The sequence below is a fragment of the Protobothrops mucrosquamatus genome, unplaced genomic scaffold, assembly GCF_001527695.2.
Source record: "Protobothrops mucrosquamatus isolate PMUCROS unplaced genomic scaffold, P.Mucros_1.0 scaffold1600, whole genome shotgun sequence".
In the NCBI taxonomy this organism is placed as follows: Eukaryota; Metazoa; Chordata; class Lepidosauria; order Squamata; family Viperidae; genus Protobothrops; species Protobothrops mucrosquamatus.
The window spans coordinates 65,572-93,312 of NW_015387763.1; the positions used below are offsets into that span (position 1 = coordinate 65,572).

The 27,741-nt window shown below is 43.9% G+C and overlaps 2 protein-coding genes across 2 annotated transcripts; both read left to right on the forward strand.

Moving 5' to 3' along the window:
* Positions 1 to 1,035: 1,035 nt before the first annotated feature.
* On the forward strand, positions 1,036 to 16,760 carry LOC114923029 (phospholipase A2 inhibitor and Ly6/PLAUR domain-containing protein-like). The gene is made up of 5 exons (XM_029285393.1): positions 1,036 to 1,090; positions 1,787 to 1,910; positions 2,491 to 2,630; positions 4,988 to 5,119; positions 16,624 to 16,760. The coding sequence occupies exons 1-5, from the start codon at positions 1,036 to 1,038 to the stop codon at positions 16,758 to 16,760; spliced, it is 588 nt and encodes a 195-aa protein (XP_029141226.1).
* A 413-nt stretch (positions 16,761 to 17,173) lies between these two features.
* Positions 17,174 to 22,852, forward strand: LOC114923030 (phospholipase A2 inhibitor and Ly6/PLAUR domain-containing protein-like). Its single transcript, XM_029285394.1, has 6 exons — positions 17,174 to 17,201; positions 18,844 to 18,960; positions 19,723 to 19,725; positions 20,030 to 20,179; positions 21,342 to 21,482; positions 22,704 to 22,852. Exons 1-6 carry the CDS (start codon positions 17,174 to 17,176, stop codon positions 22,850 to 22,852), a joined length of 588 nt encoding a protein of 195 aa, XP_029141227.1.
* The last annotated feature ends 4,889 nt before the right edge of the window (positions 22,853 to 27,741 follow it).

The following is a 27,741-nucleotide window of genomic DNA, read 5'->3' on the forward strand; positions in this document are numbered from 1 at the left end:
GTTTGGATACATTTTGGCTAATCTTGCAGGGGCTAGGTGCCAACGATATAGCATTTTATATTGATTTTCCTTATATGCGGCGGATTTTGTTATTTTGTGATTTTTATTCCAAATTCTTTCCCAATCTTCTAATTCTATATTGTGCCCTATGTTTTTTGCCCATGCAATCATTGGTTCTTTCACTATCTCCTCTACTCTATCCATTGTTGTGAGCATTTCTGTTGAGGATTGGCAGTGGGGGTGGGTGGGGAGTGTTTGGTTTTTATTCCCCCATCTGCTGGGTGGTTGCAGCAGGTTTTGGTCAATTCACATGACCCTGGGACACTGAGCATCATAAATATGAATCAGTTGCCAAGCATCTGAATATAAATCACAAGACCCCGGAGATGCTGCAATATTCCAGCTGATCGGCGCTTCTTCTGGGCTCAGCAGAAGCACCAGGATCAGTGCTGAGCTCCAGCTGATTGGTGCTTCTTCAGGGCTCAGCAGAAGCACCAGGATCAGTGCCAAGCTCCAGCTGGATCCTGGCGCTGATCCTGGCGTTTCCGCTGAGCCCTGACAGCCCTGCAGCTCCAGCCGTCTCTTGCTCAGACTTGTGCGGTGCTGCCACCGGTTCAGCTCATTCCCCTCCCCCGCTACCACTTTTCTAGGATGGTCGCGTACCACCTGCAAGGTGCCAATGTACCACAGGTGGTACCCCTACCACTGGTTGAAAAGCCCTGACCTGGAGGACTGAGAATCTCCCAGATAATCCATCATACAATAACAAACTCACTCATCTTCTCTTTGCCAACCAACTTTTATTCTCCAAGAGATTTTTGAAATGATGGGGCACATTTTAGAGGCCAGATTTAATTCAAGGACTACTTAGTTACTGTATCATTCCTCTCGCAAAGCCAAGCCATATATAGCTGTGTAAGGTGAAGTCCTGATTTGAAGCAAATTGATGAAATATTTGTTTCTTTGTGCAACAGAAAGCATCACCGTTGGAGTTACTCCTGTGTTCAGCTGTATTTGTTCTTCCCACAAGGAACAATGAAGGGAAGTTTGATCCTCTGCCTTATTTTTATTGTCCTCCCTTATGTCCACGGTGAGTCCTTTCAACCCCAAATTTCTGGGTTTGTGCTAGGTGTGTGAATTCCTGGGCAGACGGTTGCAAATGGATTATAGGCATCAAGTAAAGGCAGCCCTCAACTTACCCCATTCGTTTAGTGATCATTCGAAGTTACAAAGGCACTGAAAAACGTGACTTACATACATCCAATCCTTGCACTTACGACTGTCCCAGCATCCCTTACAGCACAAATTTTGGGTGCTTGGCAACCGGCATGCTATTTTTGATAGTTGCCGCATCCCAGGGTAAAGTGATCACCATTTGGGACCTTCCCAGCTGACTTCCAACAAGCAGTCAATGGGGGGTAGTTGGGTTTACTTAATGACTACATGATTGACTTAACAATGGGAGTGATTTGCTTCAGAACCGTGGCTAAAAAGGAGAACAAAATGGCCGCAATTCACTCAGCAGTGGAAACTGTAGCCCAAATGGTGGTTGTAAGTTGAGCATTAACTATACTCATTTGTTCCTTGCAGTAGAACCAGCAGCTTATATGTAGGTAAACACCAAAGGAGGAAGAGGAAAAGAAAAATGAGTGTTGGAGCTATCAGAGCTGCCCTCGGAGTGGACATTTCCAATTTCGATGGTCCAAAGATCAAGGCCTGGTTGGGTCTACAGCAGAGAAGTGCTCATTTTTTCTTTCAGTAACTCACACTTTCTCTCTCCCCCTAGGAATGGCAAATTTAACCTGTGTTTCATGTCCTCTTGGAAGCACTGAATGCAGAGATAATTGCACAGATCTGGGGGTTGCATGTGTAACTTTGGCAGAAGTCAATACACTGGGTAAGAGTGCTGGGTCTCATCAGATGCCACGCATAGAGCCAGCTGGGTGTAATGGTTAAGGTGCTGGCCTAGAAACCAGGATACGGTGAGTTCTAGTCCCTCCTTAGGCATGAAAACCACCTGGGGAACTTTGGGCCAATCAACAGGAGACTGTGAGTTCTAATCCCGCTTTAGGCATGAAAATGGAGTGGGTGACTGTGGGCCAATCACCAGCAGATAATGAGTTCTAAACCTGCCTTAGGCATGAAAGTGGATTGGGTGACTGTGGGCCAATCACCAGCAGATGGTGAGTTCTAATCCTGATTTAGGCATCACAGTCAGCTAGGGGACTTTGGGCCAATCACCCTCTTTTAGCCCACCTCACAGGATTGTTGTGGGGAAAATAGGAGGAGGAAGGAGCTGTATGTACTGTATGTTCATTGCCCTGAGTTACTTATAAAGTAATAAAATCAGGATAAAACTCAAGTAAATAAAGAATACTCAGTAGAATCTAAGGAAGCTGGAGTTGCTAGTTTACCAGAGGCAGTGGAATGGATCGATTTTTCTCTACTTGCTTTTCATTCATTCTTCCCAGGTGGAGATGTCAAACCCAGTGGATCGTACAAAGGATGCATTGACCAAAAGCTTTGTAGACCTTTGACCTTCACCTTGACCACAGCTACTGGGCGCCACATCCAAAGCAATATGGCATGTTGCTCAACAGATATGTGCAACGAAGGGTTAAGTCTAAGTGGTGAGTATTTCCTGGGTTTGGGAACCGTTCTTTTTTTTTTTTTTTTAATTGAGTTATTTTATTTAAAAGAGGAAACTACAATATAAGAATTCTATTCCTTCCTTTGGATAATCCTATTTAAAATATAAATTGGCAAGGAGGGAAAAATACAGAGCTTCTCAAGAGACAGAAAGCAATTTTAGAAAGCCGCTAAATTAATGCTCGGAACAGATGAAAAGTCATACAAGCACTGACTTTCCGTAGGAAAAAATAAAACAACAGAAACAATAAAGATTTCTGTGCCACGCACCTCCTAAGTAAATAAAAAAATAGTGGCTCAGCTGCTCATTTCTGGCTAAGTAGTTACCTTATTGCATGCTTGTTCCTGTATTTTTCTAGATTCTTGTCCCTACAGCCTTAAATCAGAGGTACAGTATAGGATCTATTCCTAAGGACAGAGCAGACAATGAGGAACAGAGGGGCCTATTATCTTCTAAATCCGCAATGCAACACTTTTGTGTCCAAGTTCTAAGGAGGACAACTCTACAATGGCTCTTGACCCAGAGGCTAATGCAGGGGTAGGCAACCTTAGCTCTTTTATGACTGGTGGACTTCAACTTCCAGAATTCCTGAGCCAGCATGGCTCAGCATGGCAACCTCTCCCTTTCCCCTCAGCATGGCTGGCTCAGGAATTCTGGGAGTTGAAGTCCACCAGTCATAAAAGAGCCAAGGTGGCCTACCCCTGGGCTAATGCATATCTGTTAGAAATTCTGCTTATGGATCAATGTCTAAACTAGGATTAAAAAAGAATAGGAGAAATTTAGAATGGAACTAGCCAACCCCCACTCAAAGACAGCCTATTCAGAGTTGGATGGATAAAACAAAAAATCTTCCAAGCCAATGGAAAACTGGTTAAAATACAATAAGTCTAAGGGGAAAAAGATATCTTAATAGCCAACAGTTGACTTAGTGCTACAGGATGCTTATCCGTCAAAATGCTTAGGGGTAGTAATGGTGCATGTATCAAAGAATTCAGGATAGCACCGTGGCTATCAAAACGATCAAAATCAGAGGTGTGGTGTGATCATGGCGGCAATCCTGAGTTTTTGACACTGTACCTCCAACAGTTCCCTTGATATATCTTCTCATTTGGATGCTAAGGTGAAATCTATCTTGGTTTACAGTTCCCCCGGTTGGTACTTTGGAAAACGGGGTGTCTTGTCCGGCCTGTGAAAGCTACAATCAGAAAGAGTGTGAAATCAAAAGTCACATTACCTGCATCGGAACTGAAGAGAAATGCATTACTCTCACAGGAGCATCTATTGGTATTTTTTCAGTTATTTAATCATTCATCCACCCACCCTGTCCCCTCAATATACTGGCTACAATCACACCATGATCCTATAGCTGGCTGAGGAATTCTGGAAGTTGAGGTCCACAAGTCTTAAAATTGCCCAGATTGGACAGCCCTGCCCTAAAGAATTGGAATGCAAAACAGAGTCAATTTATATGTGCTGTTCCTTAGTTCATCATGGTGAAGGAATCTTGACCTGCCCATGGGAAGGGGATATCAAGTTCCAGTTTAGAATAGAATAGAGCTGGAAGGGATCTTGGAGGTTTTCTAGTCCAGCCCCCTGCTCAAGCAGGAGAACCCATACTATCTCAGACAGGTGAATGTCCAGTCTCTTCTTGAAAATCTCCAGTGATAGAGTGCCCACGATTTCTGGGGGCAAGCTGTTCCACTGGTTGATTGTCCTCACTGTCAGGAAGTTTCTCCTTAATTCCAGGTTGCTTCTCTCTTTGGTCAGTTTCCAACTATTGTTTCTTGTCCTGCCCTCTGGTGCTTTGGAGAATAACGTGACCTCCTCTTCTTTGTGGCAGCCCCTCAGATACTGGAACACTGCTATCATGTCTCCCTTATTTCTTCCTTTTCTTTAGACTAGCCAAACCCAAGTCCTGCAGCCGTTCTTCATATGTTTTAGTCTCCAGGCCTTGGATCATCTTAGTTGCTCTTCTCTGGGGAGGGAATAAGTTTCAGAAAAGATTACTCAGTCCTGAAAAAGAGGAAAGCATGAGAAAAAACAAACAAACCTCAAAATAACTCTTGTCTTGATTTTGTTTGGTATGAGAAGGGGTTAAACCCTTAGGGGGCTTCCAAATTAGCCTTTGAGGAAGATGAGGTCAAGAAACAGGCACTCCTGGGAAGGCTACTGATAGTTGCGGGGTGAAATAATAGACTCTACTTAGGAAGTTCAGTGTTGTTTGATTCGCACATGCAAGACAATACTCAAGAGTTGAACTCACAGGCCACAATTCCCCATGCCAAAGTGATTCCTCTGTTTGCACAAATGTAGCTCAGCTTATTTCTCTCTCTGCAGCTTCTACGAATCAATCCTTTGCCATCAAGGGCTGTGCAACTAAGAATGCCTGCAGCTTGCAACAGAATGACCTGGTGCCATTTGGAGGGAAGATCTATAAATTGAGTGTGAAGGCAGCTTGCACCGACAAGGGTGTGTGGGGTGTTATTTCTTCCTCAAGCACCATTTTTTCGGCCCTTGCCAGTGTCTTCTTCGTCCAGAACTTTTTTTGAAGTCATCTGGTTCCTCCTCTGTGCTTGATAAAAAGGCCGCCATCTTGGTGGTCTCCGGAATTACCAATAAAATTTTCAAGTTCTTTTCATCCACGAGGTCTAGTAATCTTTCAAACAAAGTGGGAGAAGGAATGAAGGCATTTATTTACAATAATACTTGGTCTCTAGAATTAATAATAATAACAACAACAACAACAACCACAACAACAACAACCACAACAACAACAACAACAACAACAACAACAACAACAATAATAATAATAATAATAATAATAATAATAATAATAATAATAATAATAATAATAATAATAATAAAGTCTCTCTGGCGTTACATCCTTGTTCCCTCTTTTATTTTCTTTTTGTTACAAATACATTTTCTAATTCTCCCTATCCCTTGTTGGTTTAGCAGAGTGTCCTCTTGACTATTGGAATTTATCATATTCTATAAAACTTTGGGAAAAATACACAGGATTTCTGGCACGGTTCTCAAATCATCTTAATACGATTATTCTCCAGTCCTTGAGGATTACCTGTTACGGGATTGGAGAATAATCAATCACTTAGCAACCTTCAAATTTATGATGGACCTACCTTGGTTAAAATCTTTAGAAAGATTTTCCAGGTGAGATGGGCAGCATACAAATCAAATAAGTAAGTATTTTTAAATTGAGGTTTCCTCTTCAGAATTTACTGGATGGGTTTCCCTAACACGCTGAGCTAGATATGGGGTGGGATTAATATGTTATACAAACACCGGAACCTAATTTGATCAGGAGACACCTTTGATCCTGGGATTATTTCAGTCAGTTGTGTCATACGAGCACCAAACCTCAGTCCACAAAGGAGCAATTTCCAATGCTACCCAGTAAATTTCCCAAGAAATAAAAAAAATTAGGAAATCCCGTGGAACATAATTTGAGGAGGCTACTAAGATCCTAAGCATCTCCTCTTACGATGGTGATTTCTGGAGAAGACCAAATTAAATTGGGTGGAAAGAAATAGAATAGAATAGAATAGAATAGAAAATGGAATAGAATAGAGTAGCATAACATAGCATAGCACAGCACAGCACAGCAGAGAATGGCATGGCATGGCATGGCATGGCATGGCATAGAATAGAATAGAATATGGACTGGATTGGACTGGACTGGACTAGACTAGACTAGACTAGACTAGACTAGACTAGACTAGAATAGAATAGAATAGAATAGAATAGAATAGAATAGAATAGAATAGAATAGTTTTTTACTGGCCAAGTATGATTGGACACACAAGGAATTTGTCTCTGGTATATAACTCTGGAGACAAACAACAAACAAGTAACATAATCATAATCATAAGATACCAATAGGAGAAGGTAATAGAAGAGATGAGAAGGATAATAGTAACACAGCCATACTACATGGGTAAATATCCTTAGGCATAAAACAGTGCTGTGGGGATTAGGTATTCATCAGAGTGATCGCACGGGAAAAAAATTGTCTTTGTGTCTAGTTGTTTTGGCACGCAATGCCCTATAGTAGCGTTCCGAGGGGAGGAGCCGAAACAATTTATGTCAGCATATGGACTATTAGTAAAGATAACCTCTGTTACTCAGTGATCAAAAAAGCAATCATTGCACTTTCTGGAAATTACCCAGTGACAAAATATGCCAGGAATATATACGAGTTCCTTAATCAAAAACTACATTTGAGGAAGGATCTGTGACACCCATCATTTCCTTTTGGGGGTTTGAGGTTTATCAGTTGAGAATGCGCAAATCTGCTCACTTCTCAATTTTTGAGCATTCCTACTTTGACCTCATATAAAGCCTCCTAGGTGGATTTCTAAAGGAATTTAATAGTAGGCTTTCACCCATATCTCTCCCTTTCAGATTCTTCTAAGGGCAAATGTTGTCTCATAACTCCTCCCAAATGACAGCTTACCTACACAAATTACACAATGAGTTCCATTTGGCACGGGTTCACCAGAGCTAAGTTGCTTATGGAACAAGGTGGGGTGGCTATTTTGGGTATCAGGAAGGAAACCTGAGACCTAATTCTCTGGAACCAATCAACTGCCCAAACTGTCAAAATATCTAGGTTTAAGGTTGAGGAGTTGGAATCAAAGAAGAGTGACACAGGAATCCCAAGTTGGTGTCAAATGGGTGCAACTTGATTCTGGAACTGACTTTATGACCACCGAGGTAACTGTCAACAAAGAATGGATACAGAACTCTAACCTGTGGTCTCCTGTGGTTGGTGGAACGAGCCACTGATGTCATAATCGTGTTAGCCAATAATATTTTTCCCCCACTTCTAATAGAGTGTGTTATTTACCTTAATCTAAGAAAGACAGTGACATAAGAATTAAGAGAAATATCTTTCAGCTCCCAAATGTAAACTAGCTGCTGGAGAACATTAAACTGACAGCATGCAATGGGTATATAACTTTGGATCAGCAATGGCTTGCATGATTCCATATCTGATGCCCAAGTTATTGAGAAAAGCTTATGTAACTGACATCCCTGACCCTGTTGTGTTGGCTTAGGAGTAAGTCCTAAAGAATTCAGTTGGTCTCACTTTCAGGTAAACAGGCTGAATCCTAAATATTGTGAATACCAGTTGTGTTACCTGGAACTCGGGAAGATTTCCTTCTGATTCAACCATTTTGAGTTTCTCTGGTCAAAAAAAATCTCATGTTTTTTTTTCTTTTTGGGGGGGATGGGGTGGGGTTAAGTAGGAATATGGGGAGAGCTCAGAGGTAAACAGATACTTGTTTTGAATGAATTAGAATATCCTTCAGTATGATAATGGGTCAGCAAGTTCAGTGTAAGGACCCACCCCACTTTACATCTTAAGAAGACAGAACTCTTGGAATATCTCTTCCAACAGGCATCTTTATTAAGAGAAGATGGTTGCAGGCGTTCTAGACAGGATCTGAGGGGTCAACCCCTACCCTTTAATGTTTTAAGTGTTCCCAAGCAGCCCCCACCCCACCGTCCTTCCAGCGACGATCCCAGGCATTACATTGTTCCACCCCTTTCCCCTCACTGCCGGCAAAAGGGAGACTTCAGAGAGAGAGTAGATGAAAGGCTATGGCCATATTGTTATGGTCAGTCCTCTTGATAAGAATCGCATCCAGTCCTTTGTAGTTTAAATGAAGGAAGTGAGAGTCATAAACCCCCTTGCTCCCTCCTCCCCTTTTGTAGTATGACAGAATCCACAAAGAGTAAGAAATGGGTCTTTTTTCAGAGTAGGTAGCTAGAAATGAAATATAATTGGATTCTGACATTCAGGCTGAGTTTTAGCAAGTGATGGATTGTATAAGTAGGACTTTGAATCTGCCCTTTCCCCTGGCCCATTCTTATATCCTTTCCAGTCCAGGAAGCTTCCTCAGCTAGAAGAATCCAGATGTTGATGCAGTTGCCACCTCAACTCCAGCCTTCCATTCTCTCTGGTTCTAAAGAGAATGGATGTATTGCTGACTTATTACCTCTTTGACTTTCTGCTGGCTCTTGGTAAGTTATCAGGGACTGATTTAGACCCAGGAGATACTTAAGAGTTGCTTGGATTATTCTTGTCTCTTCAAGTCCTTAGCTTCTCAAGCCCTTATCTGGAGTTTTCTCCATATCTTCTCTTTTATTTCTTCTCAGACATCCTAAAGGGGAGATGTTAGGACGATTTCATTGGGATAGGTTTAATATTTTAGTTAGTGTAATGTTTGTGGCTAACTGACAAGTACTCTGCTGATCATACACGTCATAGTACAGCCCAAATAACTGAAGCAAATTTTAAGCAGTAAGTCTTTCTCTTAAGCTATATGCTATGAAGACACACCTCTAGGCACCACAAGATGGAAAGGCTGTATGGTAGAGAAGATGGAGGGCATTTTTAAACACTGTTTAGGGACATCATGCACTTATTTTATATCACAATGTAGTGTTTTTGTCATCTAGTTCATCAGTGTCTAGTTTGATGATCTGTGATTCTCCAATATCTTCAGCATTTCCCCCCTCTTTCCCCATCTTGGGTTCTTATAATTGGAAGGATTGAGAACCATTTGTATACATATTAGGATCTTTACTGTTGATCCTATAAAAACCTATCACCAGGATGTCTCTTCTCCTTCTCCCACAAATTTCTGGCTTGTTTTAGGCTGAGGTAGAGTGTTCACTTTCAAGAATATATTTTTTCCCCAATTCTATGCCATGCAAAGAGCAGAGGGATGAGTTTTTCTCTTTGCTTTTTTGCTGCTGATAAACAAGCTTGCTTCACTGCCATTTCATGTGAAGAATGATCTATGACAGTGGTGGTGAACCTATAGCACGGGTGCCAGAGGTGGCACTCAGAGCCCTCTCTGTGGGCACACATGCTGTTGCCCCAGTCTGGCCTCCCCCCACAACCCCCTCCTCACTAGCAGCCTCCCTGGAGGAAAGTCACCCCCCGAGTGTGGCCCATGCGGAGCAGCGCAGCCAAGGACATGGCAGCCAGGCAGCGTAGACAAGACTCTGCCCTCACACCCCATCGCGCACAGTTGATACTGCAGGGCACGGGCAGAGGGCGTGGCTGCCATGGCGCTGCTGGGCTGCCTGGGTGATCTGCAGCGGGCTGTGGAGGCGGTGAGTGGCCCTGCGGGCAGGCAGGGTGAGAATGGGGCAGGGAGTGGAGCAGGGGTGGGGCCAGTTTTTGGGCACTCGGTCTCTAAAACAGGGCTTTTCAACCAGTGGTACGGGTACCACCTGTGGTACATTGGCACCTGGCAGGTGGTACGTGAGCATCCTAGAAAAGTGGTAGTGGGGGAGGGGAATGAGCTGAACCGGTGGCAGCACCGCACAAGCCTGAGCGAGAGACGGCTGGAGCTGCAGGGCTATCAGGGCTCAGTGGAAGCGCCAGGATCAGCACCAGGATCCAGCTGGAGCTTGGCGCTGATCCTGGTGCTTCCACTGAGCCCTGAAGAAGCACTAATCAGCTGGAATGTTGCAGCATCTCCAGGGTCTTGTGATTTACATTCAGATGCTTGGCAACTGATTCATATTTATGATGGTCACAGTGTCCCAGGGTCATGTGAAGTGACCAAAACCTCCTGCAACCACCCAGCAGACGGGGAGAATAAAAACCAAACACCCCTCCAATCCACCCCCGCTGCCAATCCTCAACAGAGATGCTCACAACAATGAAAACCTCAGACAGGAGGAAGAGCGCCGCCGGGCAGGCAGGCAGGTGTCTTGCTCGGCTGTGGCTTGGGGGGCACTTTTTTCAGTGCCATTGTAACTTCGAACAGTCACTAAGCGAACTGTTGTAAGTTGAGGACTACCTGTATTTTATCACTTTTTTCTTTTTCTTTTTTTTTGGTCATCAAGTTTTTTGACACCTTACTAGGTGACTGGTGGTACTCGGATGTTACCATATCCTAAAAGTGGTACAATGGTTGAAAAGATTGAAAAGCCCTGCTCTAAAAGGTTTGCCATCACTGATCTATGATAAAGAAGCAGTTAGGTGACATTTGTGCTATCAAGTAAGGACAAAGAAGACAGTGGCACATGGCTTTGCTGATCTTCTCTTCCAGGGCTTGGCTTACAGTGTGAACGATGCAGCAGCAAAACCAGTTCCTGCACCGGGGCCCCATATAATTGTCCAAAATCTGAAAAGGCCTGCCTGATCCTTACCACAGAGAACATCATTGGTGGGTGTCTTTGCCTTTTGAGGGGTGGAGGGGATTGGATTCTTCCAATCTAACACTACAGTAGCCTGGTTATTAAAAGGTTATGTTGGAGAAGAGGGATATGTGTATACACACACATACACCACACACACACATACACAAGGTAGAAAGCCTTGGAATCATATTGGCTAGAGATTACAGATCCTGTAATCAAACAGATTTGGAGGATACAGGATACAGGTGTCATGGTTCCGACAGATGAAACTCTTCAAAGAATTTCGAGGCATTGTTTACCTTAAAGAATCTTGATATTCAAGTTGCATGGCATCGGCACGTACATGGTCGAAGCCAAAATCTGAATTCCCCTCCCCTGAGCACATAGTATCAAAGCACAATTCCCTCCTCCAATTAATTGTCATAAATCACATTCTCCAATTAGTTTGAATTGCAGGCTTTCCCTCCTGATCTCTAACCCGCCAATTCTTATCATCTCTTATTTCAAGCTCTGAATTCACACACTAGTACAATACTGTTATGTCTAACTAACTCCCACCACATTCCGCCTCCTCCCATAGCATCATCTAATTCTAAGAGTAAAGTATAAGAAAGGAAAAGGCTGCATCTTCATATGTTGTCAAAGCAAGAACATCCAATGTTAGCAGCGTTGACATCAGGCTTGGAAAATATATATTTTCCAAGCCTGTATCATGTATCCTCCGAATCTGTTGGATTACAGAATCCTTAATCTCTAGCCAATATGCTCAAATACATCTGGAAACAGTGGCATTCAACTGCACACCCGCAAACCAGTGGTGGAATTCAGCCAGTTCACACCACTTCGGCAGAACCAGTAGCTAATTTTTTGTTGCCCAAGACCAGAATGGACTTCCGGAAGCAGCATCCACCCTGAGAACCAGTTGTTCACCTATTTGAATCCCACCACTGCTGCAAACCAATAACAGCCTGTTTGAGTTTAAGGCCTTCTGCCTTGTATGGTGGAACCACTGCAACCCAAATCTGAAAAATAATATGAAAATTTATGGTTGCTCCCGTTGAAGCCTGGAGTTGGTGGACAGTAGTGGGTCTTCAATAAATCTTCATTGTTCCTTCCATCGTCCTAGATTCTAGGATACAGTAGTCTCCAATCCCTCTGAAAGTTCCCTTAATCTTGTGTAGAGAGTAAGGAAGGTGACTTCAGGAATGGAATTTGCATGTCTCTGTCAAGGTCCTCTTCCTTACTCTCTACTTCTTGATGTCACTGAGACCCATCTCCAACCTTTACTTTCTGACATTACTTTATCCAGCTCTGACCCTTGTCTTGTGGTTTTCCTCTTGTAACCCCAGAGAACAATCAATGGTTCTCCACCTATAAAGGCTGCGTGCCAACCAAGAACTGTCCATCTCTTTCCACGAGTTTCACGTTTCCTTCGAAGCACGAGCGAAGGACGGCCAAGTGTTGCTACCATGATTTCTGCAACAAAGGAGCTGTGAAATGTAAGTTTCCCCCCAAAACAACTTCTGAATTCTTATTGATGGATGTTACTCATTACTAAGGACCCAAAAAATTATGAGTGAGTCCTGCTCGGATTGGACCGAGACATTCTTTAGAACTTTTCTCCACTACTCTTTCTTGTTCTCTCAAAGCAGAAGAGGGCTTCGGAGAAATTCGCATGGGTCTCCTTTGCATGTGGACAGATAGTCCTTGACTGAGTCACCCTTCGAAGTTACAACAGCCCTGAGAAAAGCGACTTATGACCATTTCTCATGACCGTTGCAACATCCCACGGTCATGGGATCAAAATTCAGATTTGCAATAATGGCGAATATCTGTAGCCGGGGTGTAAGAGCTTGTGGGTTGGCTTCCAAACATTTTGTTACCAGGCTAAATAACATCTTCAGTGGAGTTTAGGGGATGTCAGTGTTCTACTGTTTATAAGGGCTTCAGGTGTGGGTGTGTCAAGTGAGGGTCTTGTGATGGGTCTTGTGATGGGTCAGGTGGGAGTCATCAGTGGGAGACTTGTGATGAGTCTTGTGATGGGGAGGTTACATCAGGTCAAGGTCATTGGGAGGTGAACTGCTGGTTGAGGGGGGCTTGTGTGGGTTGGTTGAAGGTCAGTGCTGCCTCTGGTTGGCTGTGCGGTGTCATTCCGACAGATGAAACTCTTCAAAGAACTCTGAGGCATTATTTACCTTAAAGAATCTTTATTTGAGTAGCATAGCATCGGCACTAACATAATCAAAGCCAAAAACTGAGTTCCCCTCCCCTGAGCACATAGTATCAAAGCACAATTCCCTCCTCCAGTTAACAATCATAAATCACATTCTCCAATTAGTTTGAAATGCAGGCTTCCCCTCCAGTTCTCCAGCCCGCCATTTCCTATCATCTCTTATTTCAATAACCTTGGTTCTCACACTAGGTTTAGTATTGCTATGTCTAGTTAACTCTCATGCACATTCCCCCCCCTGGTATCATCTAACTCTAACTCTAACTCTAAGAGTAAAACAAAAGAAGAAAATGGATGCATCTCCATCTGTTGTCAAAGCAAAAATATCCGATGTTAGCAGCGTTGACATGCAGTTGATTTCGATTCTGAGGGATGCCTAGGCTGGTTGTAGGTCAGTGTGTCTGTTGATGGAATTGCTTGTGGAATTCCAGGCTCCGATGAACTCATAAGCATGGCAGGTGGTGGCGTGGCCGATGATTTTTGTGTGGCTCCAATCAAACTGGTGCTGTGTGCATGAAATGTCCATTCCCTAACAAGCTGCAGCTTTTCAGACTCCCCGCTCTTCAGATGAATTGCAAAGGGAAGCATGAAAGAAGACTTCCCATTGAATTCTTTCCAACTGGGAAGGTGAACAGACATGGAGGTTTCGAGCACTGGAAAGAGTTTGAAATATCTAGTGAGGGGTCCTTGGTGCTCTCTGAATTTGATTGTTTTCCTGCAGATGTTTCATTACTCCAACTAGGTAAAAGCATCAGAGGAAACTGGGATATGTAGAATTGTGCAATGGTAGCTAAAAACATTTTTGATTCCGGGCATTGAGTTGATTCATTTCTTGCTTAGAGTAGTGTTTTTCCACCTTGGCAACTTTGAGACGTACGGGCTTCATTGTGCTGGCTGAGGAATTCTGGGAGCTGAAGTCCACCCATCTTAAAGTTACTAAGGTCGAGAAACGCTGGCTTAGACAGACGAGGAAGATCCAAGAGGCAGTGGAATTTTTTAGTTGCACAAGGCTATTTATACAGTTGCATATATCTGATTTAAATAGAATGAGATCTGGGTGGTGCAGATTAATGGGTGGTCTGATTTAATTCAGGGCTGAATGATACAGCCCAATCAGATCCAATAATGGATCTCCTTGAAGTTGCTGACATAACCCTCCAACAGTTAAGTTGCTCTTACCCACCTATGTGATGGCTTCTCCCAGTGGAAGACGCAAAGAAAACACGAAATGGACTGAAATGCCCAGGATGCTTTTCAATGAATCTGGAATGTCAAGCCACAGAGATGTTGAACTGCCATGACCAGGAGCAGAAATGTGTTTACATGGGTGTGACTATGCAACACGGTAAGTCCTTCAGATGTGAAGAACTAGAAAGAGGAGCCATTTTGGTTCATACCTTCCATGGGGCCAAATATTTTGGGAACAGGTCAATAGATCTTTGTAATATTTTTGTACCTTGAAAGGGAAGATATCTATACATGTTTACTACAGATAATCCTTGATTTACAACAGTTCATTTAGAGTCCATTTGAAGTTATCATGACACTGAAAACAATTACTTATGATCGTTTTTCACACTTACGACTCTTGCGACATCCCCAGGGTCACGTGATCCAAATTCAGACGCTTGGCAACTGACTCATATTTATGACGATTGCAGCGTCCCGGGGCGGAGGGCGTGTGATCCCGTTTTGCGACCTTCTGGCAAGCAAAGTCAATGGGGAAGCCAGATTCACTTAACAACGATGTTGCTAACTTAACAACCGCAGTGATTCTCTTAACAACTGTGGCAAGAAAGGTCATAAAATGGGGCAAAACTCACTTAACAAACGTCTCACTTAGCAACATAAATGTTGGGCTCAGCTGTGACCGTAAGTCGGGGGACTGCTTGTACCCTCTTTGGACACTTGATTTGGAAGCATATTCAAAAGACTTTTGTTGTTTTCTGATTCTGAAGTAGTTAAGAAGAGAGTTTTACTTCTGCTTAAGGTCTTCTTCTGCTGGTTTTTCTAGCTGGAATGAAATATCCCTAAACTATATGCCTCTTATTCCACTGATCAAGGAATCTGAGGTCCTGAAATGTGAGAAAGCAATGGCCCACATGATTGAGACAAATCACCAAGGCAGGCTACTATAAATCATTCTCACAAACTTGGAAGCTAGATACAATAACTATAAGGTGTAGAAAGGAATGATGTAGAAAAAAACCTGTAGTGAGTCTACCACAGGGGTCCCCAGTACCAGCCTCATTTTGTTTGCTTATTCCTTGCCTTTATTGTTGTTAGCAACAACTCAAGGTGGCAAACATAACTAATATTCATTCTTCCTCCTGTTTTCCCCACAATGACAACAACCCTGTCAGGGTAATTCAAGGCAGGCTGGGACTGCTTCGAAAAAGTTCTTTTGTGTGCTGCCTGCATCTTGCGGATGGGGCTTTGCTTGCTTGTGCGGGCCGGTTGCTGGCATGCCACGGACCGGTACTAATCCACGGCCCGGGGATTGGGGACCCCTGATCCAGATCATACAATTATCCCAAAGGTGCTTTTTCACAAAAATCCAGTTGCCTTGTGAAAAAGCACTTTTGGGAATCTCCTTTTAGACACGAAAGCTTACCTGGTGACTTTGGGCTGAGAGAGTAACGGGCATCTCAGACGATTAAGGCTAGGCAAAGTTGGCTGTGTTATGAAAAGAGCCCCTTTTCTAAATACACTAGCTTTAGTAACAGCCCCTTTTTATTTTGATAGATTTGCTTCCCTTGAAGGAAGTTGCAGGGCATTACTAGGATAGACAGACGGGAGGCGACATAAGCAAAAGGGCTTCTAGTCCAGCTTTTAGTCTGCTCCACATCACACAAAACTTCCTGCATTACAAAGGACACAAAACATTGCTGCCAAAAATACCCTTGAGGATAACAAGGCAGTGTCCAACAATGACATCATCGCTAATGTTCTCCATGATTCCTGCTGCTTCACCTGCCGTCATCGGGGCTGTTTAGGGAAATGAGAATATATGGGGCATTAACAGAGAGCAAGTCCAAGAGACGTTAATGCCACCCACCTCGTGAACATCTGCAAATAGCTTAGAACAGGGGTCCCCAACCCCTGGTCCGCAGCATGCCAGCAACCGGTCCACACAAACAAGCAAAGCCCCATCCGCGGGATGAAGGCAGCACACAAAACCACGCCCCCTCCGGTCCACTGAAAAAACCTCTCTCCACGGAACCGGTCCCTGGTGCCCAAAAGGTTGGGGACCTCTGGTTTACAGCAGAGGTCCCCAACCCCCAGTCCGTGGACCGGCACCAGGCCGCGGCATGCCAGCAACCAGTCCGCACAAACAAGCAAAGCCCCATCTGCGAGATGCAGGCAGCACACAAAACCACGCACCCTCCGGTCCGTGGAAAAACCTCTCTCCACGGAACCGGTCCCTGTTGCCCAAAAGGTTGGGGACTTCTGGTCTACCAGCTATCAATGCAGATGTTCAAGGTCCAGGCCTCTCTCCTTGACTGTAACAGAGTCCAGATCCTCCAGAGGTGACATTTCCCCTTAATTCCTGCAGATAATGAGATCTACGTGTTTGCCAAACGTGGCTGTGGAACCAAGCAAGCTTGCAGGAACAAAGAGCGCACTTTTGGCATCCCTGGGTTGTATGCAGAAATTTGGAAGAATGTTACATGTTCTCATGCTGCCAAGTGATTGATTTAATGAGCAGGGGGCTAGTCCCTCAGATCCTCAAGTAGAGCTTAATTGGACCGAGTTCTGATTACCTCGAACAATGAGCTCATTTCTTTTTTATGGCTGAATAAAATCTCGTTGTGCTTCTTTACAACAATGTTGCTGAATTATTGAATGCTTCCTCCGGGGGGGGGTGGGGGGAGGGTTCATATGCTGCCTTTTGGAACTGATCTCTAGTTACTTTTTGCAAATTGGAAATGTCCAATACTTTTAGGGTGAAGTGCTGTACACTCCTGCAGGGCTAATGACATTCTTTCCTGTTCTCCAAAGTTCAGACTTGCTTATACAAAATTTAATTCCTTACTTTTCAAATGATAATTTAACACACACAATGCAGAAGGAAGAAATGAGATGGGGCAAATAATTACACCGCGATGAGTCAATTAGATACACTTACAAGCAGTACTTAATGTACTGTCTTCATATTTGGGGAAGTAACAATAGCTGATGGTCCCCTTGTTTCTCCTCCCAGGGCAATAGCAATAGCACTTAGACTCGTATATCGTTTCATAGTGTTTTGCAGCCCTCTCTAAGCAGTTTACAGCCTGTGGCCCCCAACAATCTGGGGCCTCATTTGATCGACCTCGGAAGAACGGAAGGCTAAGCCAACCTTGAGCCAGTCAGGATCGAACTGATGGCAGTCGGCAGAGTTAGCCTGCAATATTGCATTCTAACCACTGTGCCACCCCAGCTCCTATCAGGCTCTGGAACAGTGGTTCTCAACTTTTTAATGCCGCGACCCCAACCGGTCGTAAGTCGAGGACTAAACCGGTCGTAAGTCGAGGACTAAACCGGTCGTAAGTCGAGGACTACCCAACCAGTCGTAAGTCGAGTACTTTCCCTGCCCAGGAGCGCCGTGCATGCATGGTTCCGCCCCCTGCGCTGGCCGAGGCGTAGCTTGCAAGCGGCAGAGACGGAGCAGGCCGACCACCAGCTGGCCCAGCCCAAGGGAGGTAAGGCACCCGCCAGAAAAGGGGAAAAAATGGCGGACAAAAAAAATGGTGGACAGCCTTGCTTGGCGACCCCCGTGAAATGGTCGATCGACCCCAAATGGGGTCCCGACCCACATGTTGAGAACCACTGCTCTGGGAGAAGGGAGAAGACCTCTGCCCAGACCACGAGTGAGGAAAGCCTTGTTGAAATACTTTGTATTTTTCCTCTGCCCATTGATCTGAAAAGTGGCAGTCTTAGCTCTCTGCATGTCGTTCTGGTCACTAAGCTCAGAACAAGGGTTTCAGTCTGTGACTGATCCTTTCTGCAACTTGGGAGACCAGGAACTGTGCTGGCCAACCATCCTCATTGTCTTCTTGTCCCTCCTACTCTCTCCTGCCAAGAAGCTATAAGTCCTCATNTAATAATAATAATAATAATAATAATAATAATAATAATAATAATAATAATAATAATAATAATAATAATAATAATAAAGTTGGAAGGGACCTTGGAGGTCATCGAGTCCAACCCCCTGCCCAGGCAGGAACCCTACACCATTTCAGACAAACGGCTGTCCAGTGTCTTCTTAAAAACTTCCAGTGTTGGAGCATTCTGGAGGCAGGTTGTTCCACTGGTTAATTGTTCTAACTGTCAGGAAGTTTCTCCTTAGTTCTAGGTTGCTTCTCTCCTTGATCAGTTTCCACCCATTGCTTCTCGTCCTGCCTTCAGGCGCCTTGGAGAATAGCTTGACTCCCTCTTCTTTGTGGCAGCCCCTGAGATATTGGAACACTGCTATCAAACTCTCTCCCTGCTAGGGGTTTATTTCCACTTTTTAATGCAATGCAGAGTTTGTGCAGTTTTGAAAGAGCGGAATGAGAATCAAGCGATGGGATCACTGAAACGGGACGCTTAACTCTTCCATTTCCCTGGAGTTTTGATCATGATCATTAGCTTCCCCACCAGCACAGATGTTTTCTTACTACTATGTCTTGTCCCACTGCCCAATAAAATATGAGCTGCCATCTTGACTTTTTTTACCGTAGCCTGGGATTGTTCCTGGCTCCAATGGTGGACCGACTCTTAATATTTACCTGTGATTTATCTCTTTCAGGGCTTTGTTTGAAGTGCGAACACTGCAGCAGCAGCAGCGGTTTCTGTACTGGAACGCCACACATCTGCCGCCCGTTTGAAAACACCTGCCTGATTCTGACCACCGAGACAAGCATTGGTGAATGACCTTTCTGGCTTACTCCAGATCTGACCACTTACCCACTCAGGACTGGAAACTTAGAGGGAGGGCTCCGTTCCATGAGCAGGGCTGGTAGTTGAACAGGGTTTGTTTTGTTACCCCCTGAAATGATGAACATACCAGAGTTAGCAGGATGTACGTTGAGAAAAGTGGAAGGATTTGAATTTAAAATAGACATTTTCTGGCGTAATTTGGGTATAAGTATGTCTCTACCTACAGATGCCCTCGAATATTGCGAGGAACCGTCATCTGGCATAGGAACAATGAACTCATTTATTGTGGGATGACGTGAATTTGAGGAAGTAGATTAAAGTCAAGGGCCATTTAGGAAGGCAGACAGTGCTTTACTTATGAACAAGTGATGTTCTAAAAGGTTGTTTGTAAGTCTATTTTGTTTACAAGCCCTATCAAGTATACCTATGTGATGTGCTATAAACTAATCTTCCTCCAGTCTCCAGTATATTCTGGGTTGGAGTTGCAAGCAGTTGGAGTTGTTCGTATCGGCGCAAGTTTGCAACTCAAACATTCCTAAGTGGAGTGTTTGGGTCCCAGTGGTGCATTTGAAAGTTTGAGAATATATTCTGGGTTTTATTTTGTATGTGTGTATGTCAGTGTTAACTCCTGGAGACTGTCTGGACAAATTTCTGCAGTATTCTTGGCAAGGTTTTTTTGGGGGGGAAGTGGTTTGTCATTGCCTCCTTCTTGGGGCTGAGAAAAAGTGACCAGCCCAAGATCACCCAGCTGGTTTTGTGCCTTAGATGAAATTAGAACTCACTGTCTCCCAGTTTCTAGCCTACCACACTCAAACTGATTCGGTATTATGGGCACATATATCACAAATGGCTGCTATGGCCTATAACGAAACACTGATTTAGCAGTGGCAAAACTCTGGCGAGGTTGCTCCTTGCCACTCCGCTCAATTAACCCTCTTCATGACGTCGAAGCTAACCGGAGATAATTCTGGTTATTTCTTTTCCCTTTCCAAATGAAGCCCCTTTCAATCCCTATCTTAGCCCCTATCTTGACTACATCTCTTTCCCCTCCATAGGCAATGAAGTGTGGCTTGCCACTTACAAAGGCTGCAGCAAAATCAAGTATTGTGTCCCATCACCTATGAGCTTCACCCTCCCTTCCAGACGCAAGCGGAGTGCCGCAAAGTGTTGTCGCAAGAATCTTTGCAACAGTGGAACCGTGACATGTAAGCACTCGTTCCCCTTACAGTAGCAGACTCTTCCAAGTCTGACGATGCTTCCCCATTTCCCTGCCCCTCCATTCCAGAAAACTGGGAAGGGTCAATTCTGAGACACTTTCTCTACTCCCATTCCTGGTTTAGATTCATATGTCTCTTGTCAGAGTGTTGTTTAAGCTGCGGTTCTTTCTGCTATCTTTCAAGGTTATTCTCACAGCCCATTATAGGTTGTTGTTGTTAGTTGCAAAGTCGTGTCCGACCCATCGCGACCCCATGGACAACGTTCCTCCAGGCCTTCCTGTCCTCTACCATCTTCTGGAGTCCATTTAAGTTCAGGCCTACTGCTTCAGTGACTCCATCCAGCCACTTCCTTCTCTGTCATCCCCTTCTTCTCTTGCCCTCCATCTTTCCCAGCATTAGGCCCTTCTCCAGTGAGTCCTTCCTTCTCATTAGGTGGCCAAAGGACTTGAGTTTCAACTTCAGGATCTGGCCTTCTAAAGAGTAGTCGGGGTTGATCTCCTCTAGGACTGACCGGTTTGATCGCCTTGCAGTCCAGGGAACTCGCAGGAGTCTTCTCCAGCACCATAGTTCAAAGGCCTCAATTCCATTATAGGTAGTGCTCACTTAATATCTGCCCGGTTTAGCGACTGCTTCAAATTATGTCTGCACTGAAAAAGTAACAACGTTATGGCTTATGCCCATCACAGCATCCTTACAGTCATGTAATCAAGATTCAGTGCTTCACAATTGGTGGGCATTTAGGATAAGCCGACTCCACGCAGAAGCTGGCCGTGAAACCATAAGTTGTGGGTCACCTGATGTCTCGTTTCATGATCATGGGTGATTCACTTAAGCACCATGGAGGAAGGGAGGTCGCATGTCCATCGTGGTCACGTGATGTCTTGCTTAAGAACCGTGTTTACTTAATGACAGAGTTGCCCGCCCCAATTGTGGTCCTTAAGTGAGGACTATCTGTATAAAATGTGACTTCTGAAAGCTCTGAGACAAACTCTAGTAAATCTTCTTGAGATATAATCGGAGAGCTGATCCTCGCTTTTCCTTTGGAATTCCAAGAACTCATAGTAAAGGTCTACGATGGGGACGTTCCAAGGGACTCCGAAGATGGGATGGCAATGTGATAATTTCTGCTTTGTTTTCCCAATTCCCCAAGTGCCCAAACTCGGGATCCGTCCAAATGGAATGAAATGTCCTGGATGCATCTCAGAGGATCCCACTTGCAAACCCACTGAGCTGATTCATTGCAACGGCTGGGAAGAGTATTGCGTCCATTATGATGTGACGGTAGAACAAGGTAAGAGCCGAGGAATAGTATTGCCACCTGCGGTGGTGATAGGATAAGATAAGAAGAAAGTGTGTGGACCAGGATGAGCCTTGAGGATGCAGGTAATTTCCAGTATTTAATGATAAAATTGAGGGAGAAGGTTGATTGATGTACAAGGCTTCCTTTGTGACCTCTGAGCGGCCTTCTGATCACAAGATAAATTTCTAGATAAATGCACAAAGACTGTAACGTATTGCAAAAAAAACCCCAGCCACACCACTATTTATTCATTTGTATCCCATCTTTATTATTTTTACAAATAACGCAAGATGGCAAACATGTCCAAACACACCTTCTTCCTCCTACTTTACCCACAACAACAACAGAACAATGAGGCAAGTTGGACCGAGAGGGTGACTGGCCCAACGTCACCCATCTGGTTTTCATAGCTCAGGTGGGACTAGAATTCCCAGTTTCCTGGTTTCTAATCTGTTGCTTTAACCACTATATCAAACTGGCTGTCTTGCCGTTTTGCTGTATGAAATGCACAAACCCTACAAGTAAGTCTAAAAACAGGCTTAAAACAGAATGAATCCATTTCTGTTATGGCCTTTTGGCCATTCAATAAATACAATAAATTTCATAACCTGTGTATTGTTTTTAAAATAAAATTAGCTGGGTCAGTGCAGTCACGTTGGGAATGACTGTGCTCTACTCTTAATAGCAATAGTTTAATGAGATTGCAGTCATTTTAATTAAATCCAGGCTCATCTCTGCAGAACAGCAGGTTACAATTACATCAGCCTTTTCCTTCCTTCCTTCCTTCCTTCCTTCCTTCCTTCCTTCCTTCCTTCCTTCCTTCCTTCCTTCCTTCCTTCCTTCCCTTCCTTCCTTCCTTCCTTCCTTCTCATCCATCCATCCATCCATCTATCCATCTATCCATCCACCCACCCAACTTATGTAACTGCTCATCTCACAGCAGTGACTGTAAAAGTTTTTCTTGCAAATATCAAAAGCCGTAAATATGTACATTTCTTCCTTGCATCCTGATAGAGGGTAAAGTACAGAGGAACATGTTCCGGTTGCCATAGCACATTTGTTTTAAGAGTATAAAACACCTCACCACAAATCCTGCTGAATGCCAGGAAATAACAATAAATCTGCCCGAAAACCCTGCCCCGAAGCTGATCCCACAATGTCCCTTGCTTTATACACAATGGACTTTGTTATCATCTTTCTCACTTTCTGCAGAGGGAAGATTCTATAGTCACGCAGAACGGGGCTGTGGAACCAAGAACGCTTGTCTGAACGAGGCACGTGTTTACGGAGTGCCAGGGCTATACAAGGAAATTATAAAGAAATCCGAATGCACGCCTGCTCCCAAAGTTATCGGCAAATAGCCCTGACTTTGGGAAAACACCGAGCAAGGTGGAAGAAATGATAACGCACCTTTCTTCTGAGTTGGCAGGTTTTCTATCAAAGGGGATAACATCCTTCTATGGAGTGAAGAAAAATCACATTTAATAAAATAAGTTTTAAAAATTTAAAAGTCTTGCTCGCTCCATACTCACTCATGTCCCCATTTCTCTGCTAATAATCGACCTATATTCATCAGGATTCGCTATGAGATATATTTTCTGGCAAGGAATATCTCTTCTTTTTATGTTTCAGTAATGTCTTCAAATGTGCATGTCTTCATTTTTTTTTTGATGAAGAAAGAAAATAAATTTGCTTGGTATTTGAAACTGAGTACATATTTAGGCATGACATTCACACACTACCTGGAACCCAGTTTCTGAGCGGATCTTTTTTCTGGGGTTGCCCAAATCAAGTTGAATATTAAAGTTAACTTAGCAGCCAATATTTATACACCTTAAATTACTAATAAAAAAGAAAGAACGAAAAACCTGAGTGGAAAATTCTCTGTGCAAATGCAGCCATCTGGTTTTATAATCAACCACCTCAACATCTTTAGTGAGAGCAGACATCCTCATAACAGAAGCAAACAGCTGCTAGATAGATTCCAATATTGGCATACAGTAATGAAAGATAAACATGAAATATTGTTTACAAAGTACAATTAGAAAATTTTACGATATTTATTAATATGTACACACAAAGGAGATTTATGTAAGCATAATGAAGGTCAATGCAAGTAAAAATAAAATAAAATTATTTAACAGAATAACAGAATTGGAAGGGACCTTGGAGGTCTTCTAGTCCAACCCCCTGCTCAGGCAGGAAGCCCTACACCATTTCAGACAAATGGCTGTCCAGCCTCCTCTTAAAAACTTCCAGTGCTGGAGCACTCACAACTTCTGAAGGCAGGTTGTTCCACTGGTTAATTGTTCTTTCAGGAATTTTTTTCTTAGTTCTTAAATATGTTGATGTCTTTTTTTTTTTTTTTGCTGATGTCCACTATATAGTGGGGTGGGGTAATTTTACTAACAAAATTTAAATTGCTCTAACAATAGAATGTTTCAACTGTTCTGTTGAAGAAAAAGTCTTCATCATGGTTCAGTCCAAGTTGGGAAAAAAAACATGACGACTGCTTTAGAAAGAAGGTAGCAGTTTATTGAAGAGGAGAGCCAAACAGAAAGATGGCTCTGGAAGAAAAGAGAGTGAGCACATGTAGGGAGTGGGTTTTTATACCTTCTTGAGCCTTTTGTTTGGAGTTGTTCCTGTGGCATGACCAAGGTCTGCCTGAGTCTGAGTGTGCCTTTCTGGTATTCTGATGGTGGTGGGTTAATCCTATTATGTCCCAAAGGTCAATCCTGCTTCCCTGGGGCTGTGGCTGATGACTCTTAGATTTTTGGTGTGTTGATTCTAGGGATCTTTCTTCCTAATCCCAGTTTCCTGACTCCAGTCTTTCTGACAAGATTATCACATCTGCAATACCGCAGATTTGGTTTCTGTTTGGGACAGAGAGACTTGGGGGCGAGGTTGGTTTCTGCTTTTAAAATCCTTTAGGGAAATATATTCTGTCTTTTAAATATTTCCCAAAAATATTTCTTTCTCTGGGGGGCCCTGATTTCCCACAGTTCCAACTGTTGAGCCCCTGTTTATTTATTTGTTTATTTATTTATTTTATTATTTGGATTTATATCCCGCCCTGATTCCAGATTCTATTTGCTGGTTTGATGAATCTTTTTCCTCCATCAATTTCTTTCCCTTAGCACAGACATGTCAAACACAAGGCCCGGGGGCCGGATGTGGCCCACGAAGCCATCCTGGAAACAGTGAGGGAACGGCCCCCGCTGCCTTGGCCCTGGCCCAGATCGGCCGGGAGCTAATGTACAATTTTGTGGTGGCCATCTATGCTGAAAGGCATTCAGTCTTAGCTCCACAAGGCCGTCTAGAAACAGCGAGGAATCAGCCCCTGCCACGTCGGCCCCACCTCCTGGGTGCATGCTGGGGAGGTGTCACCCTTTGTGAGGAATGAAGAAATGGACCATGCCTTGGCGCTTGCCCTGGTCCCACCCCCTTCTGCCAGAGACCCTCAGATCTGTCCCACTCCTGCCCAGGCCCCCACAGGCACCCTTGATGCGAACGATGTAGAGCTGGCCATGCCCACCCAGTAGGCCACATCCACTCCATCCATGCCCATCCAGTAGGCTGCATCCACCCTGACCACACACCCCCGGCCCCCCGAGGGCAACTGCAATGCTGATGCGGCCCTCAATGAAATTGAGTTTGACACCCCTGCCTTAGCATCTTCCCATAGTTAAGTGGCTGAAGCCTCACTTGAAGCTGAGGTAAGGAAACACTTAGGCATAAGGGATAACAAACAGCTTGCTTGGAATATTGAGCTGATTAAAACCAACCGTTTCATCCGGTTCTTTTCTCCCTACATACAGATGGCCGAACTTTGAATATAACCAGCCTGATATTGCCAGTTTTATTGGCAAACTTCTTGGTACAACGTTTCTTAGCAAATAATTCAAGGAAGAATTAAGAAGGAAAACTAAAGAAAACCTCAATGCTCGAGGTTTATTAATTCCCTGAAGAGCTAACAGTCTTCTGAAGGAAGCAGCTTTTATTCTCCCGTATTCCAAAGTGTAAATTCTTAATGGCAATTTAATATCCTAGATCAGGGGTGTCAAACTGCCAGCCCACGGGCCGGATGCGTCATGCCGAAACCGTGTCCACCCCATTGCCGGCAATGGGAAAAAAAGTTGTGATACATTGCGACATGTCATGTGACGTTGCGAGTTTGACACTCTTGTCCTAGATCATTCTGAAGTCTACTTTTTCCACACCCAAAAGAATGTCAATAAAGGTTATCTAGGGGTGAAAGTCAGTTGAAATAAAAGTGCCTTCTAACAATCCAAAGAAAAGGAAGTTCAGGTATTTTAGTTCCTAAGCTATACTTTGTTCTCTAAAGTGCTCTGTCTTCCTTCTTCCTTCTTCCTTCTTCCTTCCTCCTCCCTCCTAATAATAATAATAATAATAATAATAAAAATAATAATAATAATAAAGTTGGAAGGGACCTTGGAGGTCATCGAGTCCAACCCCCTGCTCAGGCAGGAAACCCTATACCATTTTGGACAAATGGCTGTCCACTCTCTTCCTAAAAAACTTCCAGTGTTGGAGCATTCACCGCTTCTGGAGGCAGGTTGTTCCACTGGTTAATTGTTCTGACTGTCAGGAAGTTTCTCCTTAGTTCTAGGTTGCTTCTCTCCTTGATCAGTTTCCACCCGTTGCTTCTTGTCCTGCCTTCAGGTGCTTTGGAGAATAGCTTGACTCCCTCTTCTTTGGGGCAGCCCCTGAGATATTAGAACACTGCTATCATGTCCCCCCTCGTCCTTCTCTTTGTTAAACTAGACATACCCAATTCCAGCAACCGTTCCTCCTCCTCCTCCTCCTCCTCCTCCTCCTCCTCCTCCTCCTCAAACAACACACATAAACTTTTTTATCCCCTATTCTAAGAATCCTGAATGTGAAACTGGATTAAACAAATAATTCAAATACCTCAGTTCCTGGAGTAAGAAGTCAATGATGTTCAACAAATAAATAATAACAGGTAAAACAATATAAAACAGCAAAATGGGTGCCGCAATTAAAAGCAGTACATATAAACCATATAAAAACCACATCAAGACGATAAAAAAAATGCATCAAGCTCATAGGCAAGGTAGACCCATCCACCAATAAACATCGGTGCGGCCGCTCTGCCAACTAGGACAGCCTTTCGATTCTCCATGCCCATTGGCAAAACCATGTTTTCAGGGCCTTGCGAAAGGTGTGGGCTGATAAATCTGGCCACCGAGCAACCGATGAGAATAATTTAAAAAAAAATCCACTAGAGAAAAGAAGAGGAATCTCTCCACGGATCTCAGCTCCCTGTAACTCAGACCAGCAAAGCAACTACACAGATAGTCCTCGACTTACAAGCATTTGGTTAGCAATCATTCAAAGTTACAATGGCACCAAAAAAAACCTGACTTAGGACCGGTCCTCACATTTATAACCATTGCAGCATCCTGACAGTCCACATGATCAAAATTTGGGCAGTTGACCACCGGCATGCATTTATGATGCTCACAGTACCCCGGGGCTCACGTGATCACCATTTGCGACCTTCCCAGCCTCGACTTACAACATTTCGTTTAGTGACTGTTCGAAGTTACAATGGTACTAAGTGACTAAGGACCGTTTTTCATGCTTACGGCCATCACAGCATCCCCGTGGTCACGTGATCGAAATTCAGGTGCTTGGCAACTGATTCATATCAAAAAGGCCAACACAGTGCTGGGCTGCATTAACAGAGGGATAGAATCAAGATCACGTGAAGTATTAATACCACTTTACAATGCCTTGGTAAGGCCACACCTGGAATACTGCATCCAGTTCTGGTCACCACGATGTAAAAAAGACGTTGGGACTCTAGAAAGAGTACAGAGAAGAGCAACAAAGATGATTAGGGGACTGGAGGCTAGAACATATGAGGAACGGTTGCTGGAATTGGGTATGTCTAGTTTAATGAAGAGAAGGACGAGGGGGGACATGATAGCAGTCTTCCAGTATCTCAGGGGCTGCCCCAAAGAAGAGGGAGTCAAGCTATTCTCCAAAGCGCCTGAAGGCAGGGCGAGAAGCAACGGATGGAAACTAACCAAGGAGAGAAGCAACCTAGAACTAAGGAGAAACTTCCTGACAGTTAGAACAATTAACCAGTGGAACAACCTGCCTCCAGAAGCGGTGAATGCTCCAACACTGGAAGTTTTTAAGAAGAGACTGGACAGCCATTTGTCTGAAATGGTATAGGGTTTCCTGCCTGAGCAGGGGGTTG

Excerpts from the sequence above, each read along its gene's own strand:
- LOC114923029 (XM_029285393.1), top strand. The coding sequence starts at position 1,036 with ATGAAGGGAAGTTTGATCCTCTGCCTTATTTTTATTGTCCTCCCTTAT. Across the intron at positions 1,911-2,490 it reads ACACTGGGTAAGAGTGCTGG|TGGATCGTACAAAGGATGCA; the intron begins GTCTCATCAGAT and ends TGTCAAACCCAG. Across the intron at positions 5,120-16,623 it reads GGCAGCTTGCACCGACAAGG|ATAATGAGATCTACGTGTTT; the intron begins GTGTGTGGGGTG and ends TAATTCCTGCAG.
- LOC114923030 (XM_029285394.1), top strand. The coding sequence starts at position 17,174 with ATGAGTCAATTAGATACACTTACAAGCA. Across the intron at positions 17,202-18,843 it reads ATTAGATACACTTACAAGCA|GGCTTTGTTTGAAGTGCGAA; the intron begins GTACTTAATGTA and ends TATCTCTTTCAG. Across the intron at positions 21,483-22,703 it reads TGATGTGACGGTAGAACAAG|AGGGAAGATTCTATAGTCAC; the intron begins GTAAGAGCCGAG and ends CACTTTCTGCAG.